Raw genomic sequence first — 13,162 nt, 5'->3', positions numbered from 1 at the left:
CACCTGAGCTGCCTGGGTGATTGGCAGCTCTGCCAATCAGCCTCACAATCACGGGGCACCTCCGTGGCTCCGTGACAGCCCCAAAAAGGAGGCTGTATTTTCCATGGCTCCCAGACCAACTGCATCCTTCATGAGGCAGTCTTTTGTAACCAGAGCTGAAATACCTGATGACAAACACCTTATTGCCAATTGCCAGAGCCTGTGCTGAAAACAACAAAAGCTACTGTAGGTGACAGTGAGGGTCGATGAGCTAGGAGGCAGGGGTTTGGGGCCATTTCCTCTGGTAGGGTTGAAGGCATCAGGTAAAGCATCAACACAACGGACCCCCTGGCTGGCTGCTTCAGCAAAGAAGCTGAGGACTGAGCAGACTGTCAAGACTGAGTGACCTTTCCAGCCTGACAAAGGGTTTGACAGGCCAAAGCTAAACAGGATTATCAGGCTCTGTTCCAGGAGCCTATCTTCCTGCTGCCACTGCATATTGAGGTAAGCAGAGGACATGTGTCTTCCTAGAGGTCAAACTGTCAGCTCCCACTGGTGCTGCATCAGCTGCACATTATCGGATTAGCACTGGAACCTGATCCCCGGCAGGTGGAGGTCAGCCAAGCTCCGGCACAGCCAGCAGAACTATCTTGACTTGCACTGGCTGAAAAGCGGGGCATTCAGTTTCACAAGCAGGGGCTCTCTTATAGGATTCCTACTCCATAATCCTAACAGAACAATAGCATCTCTATCCACCAGGTGCCATGTGGCTGTACAAAGTTTTTTCTTGGCTTCCTCTGTGATGCCTCAGGGTATGAAACACCCTCTATCTGATATGGAAAGCTTGTAGCCCTGGTACCTCATTAAGGGCCACAGGAGCTGGAGCAGCCAGGCCTGTTACATTAGCAGACCCAGCTTGGAAGGGGTCTGGTGATTCCTATAAAGGGTTCTTCCCAGGAAGGGCCTCTCAAGTGTGGATGTGGGAGGGCCTCCCGGGAGAAGGGAGGGACTGGAAGGGCAAAGAGAGCTCTTCATTGGCTAGGAAAATAGTTACTTTGGAGTTGCTGTACACCTGGAGAATGAACCTGGGCCCTGAAAGGCAGCGTAGGCAGCATGTTAGTCTTTCCTAGGCCAGAGTGGTCGGGACAGGCCAGCTGTGCATGCATCTGCCTATAAGCAACTGGATGGTTAAGAGTTAGACAAGAGTGGGAAAGCCTAACAGCTTTACTTCATTTTACTGAACTAGCCCAGTCCCTTGTAGAGAAAGCTATAGATTGAGGCCTGCTCATAGAAAACACTGACCTGTGACATGCCTTCCTATTCAAAGAGGAACAGAGAGGATCCAGTTTGTTTTTCAGAATCTGCATTACATTGTAGGTTGTGCTTCCCTTTTTCTTGTATTGCCTGGCTACAGCTCCTCTCTCATGTACCATAGACAAGCAATAGGCAAGGCTTGCAAAATGTTACTGTGATTACACTAGCGGAGTCCTAGAGAAATGATTCTAAGAACACATAAAAGGGGAGTTTATCCCATTACAGAATTCAAGCGGTTGGCCTGGATGTTCCCTGGAAAGGCACCAGCACATGCCTCTAGAAATCTGCCATGAAGGATTGATTCCTGGGTAGTCTAACCTGGTAATCACTGCATTCCCTCATGATTTCCATTTGCCCATTGAGGCAGCCTGTGTTAGTAGGTTATAGCAGGAAGCCAGGAGCACTGGATTCTACTGGCTCAGCCCCTGACCTGCTGGGTGATCTGGGGCAAGTCACTTCTGCCCTGTGCCTCAGTTTCCCTATTGGCACTATGGGAATGGTGGTCCTCCCAGTATGTAGTGTTTTCAAACCCTTGGCAGAAAGGTGCTAGAGCATTGTTGCCCTGATGATACTGTGCCCTGTTTTACTGGTGCTGTATATACCTACCCAGATCTGGAACCTGCTGTCAGAAGAGAGGAGCCTGCATGCAGGAAAGAGCTACTCATTTTCCCGAGCTCAGCTGTGATTCAGTCCTCCCCAAAAACAGCTCCCACCACATCTGGTTTTCATTCTTGACTTCGGTTTCAAGTCCTGCCTCTTAAGATCGTCCCAAGGATCCGCAGCGCTGCAAGCACAAGTCTATCAGATAACACTGCTGGCCAATGAAATATTCACTGGGTTACCAAAGCAACATTTGTGGTTGCCATGGCTCCTTTGACATCACACTCCAGAAAGCCTGTGGTGGATGATGGTTCCACTGTCCTCAGCAGCATGTGAATAGGGAGAGAGGAGTACAGGAAATTCAGATCTCCACTCCATCAGTGGGGTTTCCTATTCGGATCTACCCCTGCTTCTGGAAATCTCTAGTTGCCTTCTAGCAGACTGGGGCATACACATAAGCAAGCAGCCATGTTACAGAGAAGGCTGTAATCACCCTTGGTGTTTTATAGGGAGAGAGAAAAAAAAGAGCCTGGTATTTAAAATCAGGCACATATAGCAATGCCCATAAGTACAATTAGATGTCTAAATTATGCACACATTGACCACAGCTATGTGTACAAAGGTTTGTGGGGTTGATCTTTTTATGCACAGTTTTAGGCACAAGTTAGAGGTGACTGTGTAATTTACTGTACATCCAAACTAGGCATGCATTTTGTGTATGCAAGTGTACCTGCCTAAGTCAGAAAACCTATCACTAAAGGAACCATCTCATTCTGATCTAAACCTCTGGAGTAGGTAGTTGCAGCTTTCAAACTGCCTTTTTCTTATGGTAATAGAGAGCTCTACTCTCCATGGGAGCTCTGCTCTGCTCAGCCCTTTGGTTTCTCTACCCCAAGCTATATAAGCCATTTTTAGCCCAGGGGAGCAAGGGGGCTCTGAGAGGCCTTGTCTTTCAGCATCTTTGACAATACCATTTATTACGAACAATATTACTGTGGTACCTAGAGACTCCATTTGTGGTGGGGGTCCTTTGTGCCAGGCACTGTACAAGCCTAGGGTGAGAGGCCACAGCACTTTTTACCGTTTTAAATAAATGAGACAGGCAAGTGGTAGGAAGGAAAACAGATGTGAATGTAACTTGCCAAAAGCTACACAGCAGTTCCGTGGCTGAGTCACAAAGGGAACCCAGGTCTCATGATGCAAAGCCTAGTGCACCATCCATTAGGCCAGCTTTGTCTTCTGTGCCCAATCTATATTCTCAGTGGCAATGATGAGGTTTTACCACAGCTTTCCATGTTGTAGCATGGCTTTGCTTATCATTAAGCCTCTTTGTTCTCTTTGTTCTCTGTGGGGCTTGTGTGTGTCCATCCAACCCAACCTTATTCAGCTTCTGTTTCTTATTCCCTGCATTCTGGTATATTAGTGACATATGCAACATCTTTTCGTGGTTCTCTACTCTTTTAAAGGCGGACAAGAAGATCTGAGTCCTGCTTTGCTCAGGAGCTCTCTGCATTTCCATGTCAGTTTATAGCCAGTTCTTTGACTTTCTGCTTGGCTCCTATTCATAGCCAGCCATCCTACCATTTCTCAGCCCAGTGCAGAGTAAAGGCAGTCATCACTGCCTGCAGTAGCTGCCTAATAGGAGTGGTGTCCCTTTCCCTTGAAAAGTTTTGGGGGTCTTACAGAACTGACTCTATCAGGATGTGGAATCAGGGACATGGGTCATGTGTTTTCAGTGTACACTCATGCACTTCACTTCCCCCAAACACAGAATCATAGAAACGTAGAATAAAAGGACCGGAAAGGACCTGTAAAATCATTGAGTCCAGTCCCCTGCCGTGGGCAAGAGGCAATTGGGTTCAAACCAACTCTACAAGGTGTTTGTCCAGTCTCCTCTTGAACACCTCCAGGGATGGTGGTAGAAATAAGTATCATCAGGCAGTGTCCTTGCTTAAAAATCCCTAGTCTGCCACTCCAGTGAGCTCTGCCCGAGAAGCCCTGTCCCTCCATCTCCCTCGCACTCATGTACATGGCCCCTGCATTTGTAGGAGAGACCCTCCTCAGTCCACATAGCTCAGTTTTGACTTGCTGTGTCACCAAGAGCCTCAAGTAGTAGCCCCTCAAGCGCCCAGCTCTTCCTATTAAATAAAAAGGCTTGATTGTTCTTTCCTATTAAATCTGCAAAACACTGTTTGACATGTCTGCTGGCTATAATGGAGTCTTAATGGTCTCAGGGTACCAGATCCTCGAAGTTAAATGTGTCTGACACCAAAAGGAGACTCTATGCACCAAAAGGTAGGGAGCATGACTCCATTGCTAAAGACAAATTGAGGAGACAAGACATCAGGCTTCTACTCCACCTTGCTATGTGGTGTAGGGCAAGGACTGTGCCTCAGTTTTGCTTAGGTCCCTGTATCACAACACTTGTGACAGCACCGTGATTGGAGTGAAGAAACATGAACAGTTCTCTTTCTGACTTAAATCGGTTTTATTTATTCTGTCTGACTTTGCTGAAATTAAACGGTTGTTTGGTTTGTCTGTCTGCTTGTTTCAAACTAGGTGAACAGTGGAACAATCTTTTATCAGCATGAAATGCCCCAGCAGCCATTTTGGCTTACCCAGGATGCTCTTCACTTCCGAGTTGCTTCTGCTCCCATTGTAACAGAGCCATATATCCTCAGAGTGTCGATATCTTTTGAAGCAAGCTGTCCCCAGCGGTTAACTCAGCTCTGGAGAAACAAAGGTAAAAGCCTGGAGGCAGAAGGGAACAAATCGGAGCTGGTTTCCATGAACTGAAAGGAGAGGTTATAGCCAAGGAGAAAGAGGGAGGGTGCAGATGGGGAGTCCAACATTTTTGGCAGGCATGCCACAAATGACATGAGCAGTTTCTGTGCATGACATGCAGCAGACTGGGAGGGGATAAGCAGCACAGCAGCAGATTGAGCAGAAAGCAGAGCAGCAGATCGGGCAGGGAGAGGGGATTGAAGTGGCACTCATGGAGGGTGTGCAGCTAATTTGTGGCTCAGCTGCCAACAAATTGCCCCCCCACTGAGTTACAGGGTGCAGAGGACAAGAGAGTTGTCCTGAATTTACACCCCCCCACCGTAACTAAGAATCTTCAGAGCGACTACCCTGAAAATCCAAATGGAAATCCCAGTGTAGGAAGGCAACCCCACTCAGGATGGCACTTTAAGCACAAGGAAGTTTGACCATGTGCTTTCCTGGATCAGGGGTTAACTAATGTGGAACTGGTCTCTCTCCATGGCAAGGATTCTCATGCCTCTCTGTTCCTTCTTGTCACTCATTCCTCCCTTTCCTGCCAGTTCTTTCTTTCACATCCCTCTATCCTTCTGTAGTCTTTCCTCTTGTCCTTCATCTCCTGCACAGCCATGTGATCCCATAGCTTCCCCTTCCATCCCTGTTCTAGCTTTCCTTCTGACCTCTCTTCCCTACTTCCAAAGTCTTTTTCCCCTCCCCTCTCTTGTCATGCTGCTGTCTAGTCCATCAGTCTAGCTTTCTGGTTGTTCCTTCCCTCCTTTCTTCACCACCTTACTGTCTCTGGCTGCTCATGGCTGAGCATTGTTATCATCCAGACCATCACAGGCCTGTATTTTCTTTCCTTTTAGGCCTCATGGTTCTGAAAGCACAGCGTGCAAAGATTAACACCTCAGTGCTGGATGCTTCCAATCTTTTGACCAAGGTTCCAGAGTCCAAAAGGGCATCCTATGATGTTGTGTTCCTGGTTACTGAGTTACCCTCCCATGGTCACCTCTCTGTGGCTGATGTACCCATCAACAAAGGCCATCCTTATTTCCTGCAGTCTGATCTGGTCATGGGCAGTCTGAACTATGCTCACTATGAGTCTGGTGCCATAGAAGACAGTTTCAGATTTAAGGCTTGGCTTCGGCCTCTGGCCATGGAGTCTATTCACCCTCCCCAGGAAGGAGGTGGGGTGTTCATTTCTGAAGCCTTCAATATAACTGTGAATGCTAATAATGAAAATCCACCTCGGCTAACTAAGCAAAGACATGTCCTGCAGGCCCACCAAGGCTCCTTAGTGGTGCTGTCCCAAGATCACTTGGATGTAGTGGATCCTGACAGTTCTCCTGAAGAGATTGAGTACAACATCCTCAAGAGGTCAGCCAGTGGCTTCCTGGCCAACATGCACAATAAACAGGTGCCTATCAGCCGGTTCACCCAAGCAGAAGTCAATGCAGGCCACCTGGTCTTCATTGCCAATGGGAGCAGTTCTCTTGGATCCTTAGACTTGAGCATCTCTGATGGGCATAATCTACCTATCTTCACTTCCCTGGAAGTAGAGGTTCTTCCTGTATTGACAACAGGGATGAGCCAGATACCTCTAGAAATACCTCAGCACCGGAACATTGCCTACTTGTCCAGAGATCACCTCCAGGGGGGCTCACAGCCAGGGAAACAAGATGTCCTTTACACAATCACCAGGAATCCCAAATTTGGCCAGCTGAGGGTCAACCAAAAGCCAGCAAGGGACTTCTCACAGAAGCAGGTGGACCAAGGGGAAGTGACTTTTATTTTCACAGATTTCACCTCCCCTGAGGATGAATTCCAGTTCCTTTCAAGATCCAAAGGAGGAAATATGTCAGGAGCAGTGAATGTGACAGTCAAGGCTTTGGTCAAAATGCAGCAGGGGATTCTGTGGCCAAGGGGAAAAACCATCCTGCTGGACACCAGTGTCCTTGACGCAAGTGAGCTGGCCAACAAGACAAAGAGCGTCCCAGTCTTTAAGATCCACAAAGCCCCCCAAGGCAGCCAATTTGTGAAAATCTCAGATGACAAAGACAGGCAGCCCACTACTACTGACACCTTCACCCAGGATGATCTTGAGAGAGGGTTGATTGCACTGGAAGTCCCACAAGCCAAAGACTCTGGGCAGCACTTGCAGAACAACAGCTTTGTGTTCGAACTGGCAGCTGCAGGGGTGCCGCCTGCCTTGGAGTTGCTGAAGTACAGCTCTGAGCCCTTCGACTCATCCAAGGTGTACAGAGCCACACTTCTCACTGCCACCCATTTCCCAGATACAAGCATCTGGCCCACACTCCAGGAGACAAGCCCTTCCCCAGCAACCTCAGCCACTCAGCCCAAGGCCTTACCGCAACCAAGTCACAATGCTAGTGAGCATGAGACACCTCCCACAGCCTGGCAAGGCCATGAGGCCACAACGAGCCCTTCCCCTGTGGAAGGGGGCACATTCCTCAGCTTCATCGAAGCCAACATGTTCAGTGTTATCATCCCAATCTGCCTCATCATCCTTCTTTTGGCTTTAATCCTCCCCCTGCTGTTTTATCTCCACAAGCGCAACAAGACTGGAAAGCACAATGTCCAGGGCACAGCTGCCAAACCCAAAAATGGGGCTGTGGTTGACCAGGAGACCTTTAGGAAGACCGACCCAAACCAAGCCATTCCTTTAACAACTGTGAACACACTGGAGGCCAAGGGATCGGGACCTGTGACCAAAGGAGCAGGGGCAGGAGGGCAGCAAGACCCTGAGCTACTTCAGTACTGCCGGACTTCAAATCCCACCCTAAAAAATAATCAGTACTGGGTCTGAATGCGGGCTAAGAGGCTGAAAAGCAAGACTCTTCCCTTCCAACCAGAACTCCCCAGCCTCCTCAACTGCTATGGAGTCCTCCTGCCCCTTGCTCCTCTTTGTCTCCTCTCATCATCCCTCACAGACAGGAGGCAGTATCCCTTTGACACAGAGGACTTCTGGGGATACTGGGTCTTCCTGATGCTTTCAGGGCCTCACTGGTACAAAAGCAAGGAATCTCCCTGAATGAACTCATACCCTGAAGTCTCAGCTCTCCCACCATCTTGGGGAGGAGGAGAGAAAAGTCTGGTGGGTAAATTAAATATGAAATGCCATAGACCAAGGAGAAAGACCTTGTGGGAATTCTATAAGCATTTGACTGCCCAAACCATTCTGGTGACGTGTTCTGGGAACTGAATAACTAACTGAACTAAAAGATCCCAGGCCAGGTTGATCCCTGCACACCTCATCCAGCCCACTGTGCACAACTCTTTCAGTGGGGAGATAGGATAAGACTTTCACCAATGTGTTTTTCCAGCTCTGAAGCATGAAATGGGATTTAAGAGCAAGTTGCACTAAGTAAGGATTGAAAGGAAGCTTTCTGAGTTCCCCAAAGCTAGGCTGGCTGAGGCACCAGAGCACAGGGTTGGAAAAAATCTTTTGCTGATGCCAAGGGAATCTGAAAGTGTCACTACCCATTTGGAAAAATAATCTCCCCTACTCTGAATATTTCTTGTGTGTCTCATAAGCCAAGTTGCACAGTCTCCCTAGCCTTGTTGCGCAACAGGTAAAACGAATTTAACAGACTACAAAACTGAGTCATGTTTATAGTGAGGAAAGCCTATCACACGCTCCATAAAGGGCATGTGTGGGTGTGTGGGGTATATTTTATGAAACAAATAACATGTGCAGGGCCAAATCGTCACCTGGTATAACCCAGTCTCACCCCATTGATTTATACCATCAGAGAATGGAGCCATGTGCAACTACCCTGGGCTTGTTTCCACTCTCACCTACCACAGTGAAAATTGGATGTAACCCCTCAGACATCAGTGAAGGGATGGGTATGTATAGAAGAGAAAAAACAGACCCATCACATATTTCCATGAGGGCACCTCTCCTCCAACATGGGACATACACACAGAACAAAATGGTTTTTCCAAAGTGGTTCACATAAATATATTGTCCTAAGCAAGCTTTTTGATAGAAGTGATGTCCCCTCCAGTTCATTTTTAAGCCATTGAGCAAACAGAACAATTTAGAAATAATGGTGCCAAACCTCAGGATCTTTCTCAGATCAAATGTCTATTACATTAAAAGGAAAGTTGCTGAAGAATGGGCAGAGGAAGACCTGAGTTGGGAGCTCAAGTCCTGACCAAACTATAATATTTTTCATTGCTACATCACCTCAAGGGCCAGATTCTGCTTCCATTTACAATTGTGGAAATATGGAACAATTCAATCTAAGCCAATGGGATTTTTCCAGATTTGTGCCATTCTAACTCAGAGTATAATTTGACCCTAACTGACATTTACTTACATTGTTCTCTCCAAAACTAGCTCTCTGAGTGTAGGAGTTGGGGGATATCCTTGGGGTGTTTGGGGGTTGGGGGTCTCTCTAACATCAGTGCAAACAGGGGAAATATTTTTGTGACTATGCTGAAGTTGCCTGACTGTATGTGTAGGGCCAAATGTTTAAAAGCACAGCTACTAAAGTGCATGTATCTGACTCACAAAACCAGGAACTGCAGGGTATACAAGCCCCAGTTTGTGGTGTCCAGATACCCGCATGCACACATACATCAGACCTGCATACCTGTCAGCATTTGTGTACTTGGAAATGCATGTGCAATAGAACAGGTGCGCATGTTGGGGAACGGGGTCCCATGTCTCTACAGTTGTAAATGCCTCATCTCTGAAACAGTTCCTGTGCCTTTAGGATACTGTGAAGCAAGGCTGCAGAGGAGCTGAGAGCTGGATCCCATGCCAATGGGTGGAGCAGAGGCACAAAGAATTGTTTCACATCTTCCTCCTCCATTGCAGTTCCCAAGCTCACTTCATGTGTGACCCTAGACACGCAGCCTTCCAGAACAGGGGCTGACAGCGCTGACCTGAGCAAAATACTGCAGACTTCTCCCACACAGCTCTGCCAATGCAAATTCCTTTGTGCCTGCCATTGGTGTCAGACCTGTGTGCAGCTTTACCAACACCTCTCACTTCTGTCCTGCAGCAACTCTCCCAATAAGCTCCAGGACTGAGGGGCAACACCCCTGTTCTTCCACTCTCAAGCCTCCCCACTGCCCTGCCTGTGGTCCCCCATACCAATCTGCATCAGCCTTTGCCAGTCCACACCACTGTTTCACCACACTGCAGCCCTTTGCCTCCTGGGAGCCACTATTGCATAGTGCAGTGGTGTCAGATATATGGCCCATTGGTCAGATCACTCCCACAGACACATATATCTGGCTTGTAGAGCTCCCACAGGAGCTGGGGATTTGGGCAGTGGAGGGGCTATAGAAGAAGCATGATGTAAGAGCTGGCCATGGTTGTTATTCCTCTTCCCAAAATACTAGCATGAGTGTCCACCCCAAGCGGTAGGCTTCCTCGCTCTGTTCACTGTCACTAAATCCCAGCAACACACTTTCTCCCTCTCCTCCCAGGTTTGCCTCAAATGGGAATTTTGTATCTTGCTACCCTGTAAAAAAGGATTCTGGTTTCATTGCCTGAAAGAATGACTGAGTCAGGGATGGAGGCCTCGAATGGAGCTGGGAGCCAAAGAATAGTTCAAACAGCAGCAGCGGTGTTGGAGGTGGATTTCCTAGGGTCTTTTTGTTTTCTTTCCTTTACAGTTTGCTTCCCAACAACAGATTGGATAATTTATAATAAAGCGACCAGTTTTGTAAAGAACATGGAAATAAACAAGATATTTTTAAAGCAGGTGGTCATGTGATCACTTCTCAGCAAGCAGGAAATGCTGAGCCCAGGTTCCCAGGACACATGAGGCTGATGGTCACCTCAGCTCCTGCTGTTAGTCCCACCTGTGGGAAGCCAGAGTGGGACCATTGCCTGCACTCAGGGTGCTCTGGAGCTGCACCTGTAAAACCGAGGGTGGAATCCAGCTCAGCGCATGCCCAGGCATTGCCAAGTCTCCAGTCCTGCAGGCAATGCCCATGCTGCAGCATTTCTTCTGCAAGTGACCAAGGGCTTTTCCAGGCCCAGCATCCTCATCCTGCCTTTGAGTTATCATTCACATGCTATGTCAGACAAGCTGTCCAGCTGCTACAAAACTGCAGAGCTCCACTGCCTTCAATGGGGATGTGCCAATTCCCACCAGCTCAGGATCTGCCTCAGGCTCTGCAGCCTGCTGTTCCCTGGCCATGGAGCTGCACAGGTGTTCCTTCAGTGGGAAGAGCCAGGCTTCATCTGGAAACATCCTTGTGACCTTGGTCACCCATTTCCTCCCTGCCCTGAATGTGAAGGGAAAATAAATTAAGATACTAAGAGGAGAAATCCTGCCCAGCAAGTCTGAGTCTAGTCTCAAGTTGTTCATCATGGTGCTGCTTGTTTGGGCTCATTCACACACCCTTCCCATCTAGCTCATAGGTCCTTTTGGAAATAGAAGACTCATGCGATCTATGCTGAGGTTTGCAATGGAGCTCTCAACCAACTTTTATGTAGCTCCCAAGCCTACCAGTAAAATGGGAACCATGTCATTGTTTATGACTGGGTGCCAGGAATCCTTACCCTGGTTCTAGTGCTCACTCCAGTTGGCTGCCAGTATGCCTTCACTGAATTCAATCCGTCTCGAGCAACACCAGCCTTAGTAAAAAAAAATCATGACCTTTCTCAATCAATTTAGGTCCAAAATGTCAATGTCCTCCAGCATATGTATATATATTCTAGAGACAGCTTCCTTTAGTTTACCAGGCTCAAGAGCAATGGACAGTAGGTCTGATTCTGTCCTGTACTGAGATCTGCTGGGTGGATGAGTGAGGGGGGCAGCAACGGAACCTGCCCCAGCCCTGACATGGGAGGACAGGACCAGAGGGGCCTCCTGGGCCATCACATCTAATCCTCTGTATTTGTGCTTTCCCTTCACTCAAGGATTTTCCAAAATCATTGCTTCAAACCCTTGCACAAAAAAATCTATTCTGGTATCTGCAGATGTGCAGCAAAGCCTTGAGACCTGGGATGGCCAGCACCTGCCACACAGCAAGAAAGTTTCCTCAGCACCCTGATCTGGAGATGGAAGATACTTGATACCACATATCCCACATGCTGGAACTCCCTCTCTGATCATATATCCCTTCCATATACTTATGCAGTACAATCTAAGAGCCATTCAGGAGGTTTTTGGCCCTTCATTCCTGGGCTCAGAAGACCATTCTAAGGCTCCTCTCCTCTGATAGATATCGCCCTCTAACTTCCATTCTCATTGGCCACATCTTCACAAGACACTGACTGTGCAGTAGCATTGCATGGCAAAAACTGTGGTGTGATGCTACTGCGCAGTAGTATTAAGCTACTGCACAGTAGCATCACAAAAAAGGCATTAATCAGCACTACTATGTAGTAACTTGCGTTACTGCACAGTCATTTAGTTCTTGCTTATACAAGTACAAAATGACAGTGCAGTAACAACTGTGCAGTCAGCATCTTGTGTAAACATAGCCAGTGTGTTCATAACCCCTCTGTAGCCATTTGATTTGGTGCCAGTCTTACTTTTTAGCCCAAAAGGCTCTCCTCCCTCCCTAATATTCAACACAAATGATTAGTAATCATATTCTCTTTAGGGTGATTTAGAGAAGCTTAAAAGCTGCTCTAACTTACCTCTGCTGGTCACAATCCCCAGTAAATATTATGTCAAGGTGGGAGGGAAGAATCAGGAGCCAGCTGCACTCTTTTAGAGCTCCCCTATGCTGAGGGGGTTCCCAGGTGGTTATTTAGGGCCCGATTCTGCCTAATCAGCACAAAGCAGCCAGAACAGAGAGAGCATCTGGCCTGCCAAGCCCAACTTCTAGAATAGCACGATCTGCCGCTTTTATACAGACTGGACCACCTGAGTTCATCACACTCCATCCTCCAAGCAGTCAGACACCTGGATGAGGCGAGAAGGCCACTGTGGACTGAGCTATCATCTCTCAAGACCCCAGTGCAGCCACAACAGAGTTAAGCTTCCTGTTACTTAGCCCCACAGTTTCTGAGCAGCTTTTCCCAAGAAGGCAGCAAGATGAGGAAATGCCCCATTATGCTTTAACTAGAGATGGAGCAAATACATCAGAAAGCTGCCAATGCTTCTAATTATGGGAGCCCTCAGGCACCGCCCTCCTGGAACAGCACTCACCTGGCACCTGGCCGAGTGGGAAGATGGAATCCAACTTTGAACCAGCCATGGAAAACTCACCAAAGTGCAGCTGCTCTCTGTGGCCTGCTCTGTGTTGTACAAGCCTCTGTCATGTCACAAGCCTGGGGGCTGGGGAAGTACATCATTTCCAGGGGAGATGGTTAAAGTATTTTTTAAAACCCACATATTTTTCAAAACAACAACTTCCAAGCATGCATAGCTGGATCAACAGCCTGGTTAGATGTATGCAGTGGGACCAACATGCAGGCCAGATGCATATAGTTGCCCTGCACAGCTTTGAATAATATTCCCAGTTGTATATACACCAGATGTGGAGTGCTGTGTCCTCCAGATGTGCA

At 47.9% G+C, this 13,162-nt stretch overlaps 1 protein-coding gene and 1 long non-coding RNA gene across 3 annotated transcripts in view; one reads left to right on the top strand and one right to left on the bottom strand.

Moving 5' to 3' along the window:
- The window catches only part of CSPG4 (chondroitin sulfate proteoglycan 4), a 74,242-nt gene extending 63,849 nt beyond the window's left edge, over positions 1-10,393 (top strand). Inside the window, exons 9-10 of the mRNA XM_019533344.1 lie at positions 4,453-4,636; positions 5,520-10,393. Coding sequence (XP_019388889.1) covers positions 4,453-4,636; positions 5,520-7,480 — 2,145 coding nt within the window. The 3' untranslated portion in view covers positions 7,481-10,393. The remainder of the gene's footprint in view (positions 1-4,452; positions 4,637-5,519) is intronic.
- LOC109308883 lies at positions 9,477-12,952 on the bottom strand. 2 transcript variants are annotated; one of them, XR_002100724.1, is made up of 2 exons: positions 12,804-12,952; positions 9,477-11,278 (listed from the first exon to the last, which is right to left on the bottom strand). It is a non-coding gene; the product is annotated as an uncharacterized LOC109308883 (long non-coding RNA). The 2 variants fall into 2 exon arrangements; XR_002100725.1 differs by lacking the exon at positions 12,804-12,952 and adding an exon at positions 12,290-12,788.
- Positions 12,953-13,162: the final 210 nt, after the last annotated feature.

The sequence above is a fragment of the Crocodylus porosus genome, unplaced genomic scaffold (assembly GCF_001723895.1).
Source record: "Crocodylus porosus isolate Cpor-Errol unplaced genomic scaffold, CroPor_comp1, whole genome shotgun sequence".
NCBI lineage: Eukaryota > Metazoa > Chordata > Crocodylia > Crocodylidae > Crocodylus > Crocodylus porosus.
This window is presented reverse-complemented; position numbering and strand designations above follow the sequence as displayed.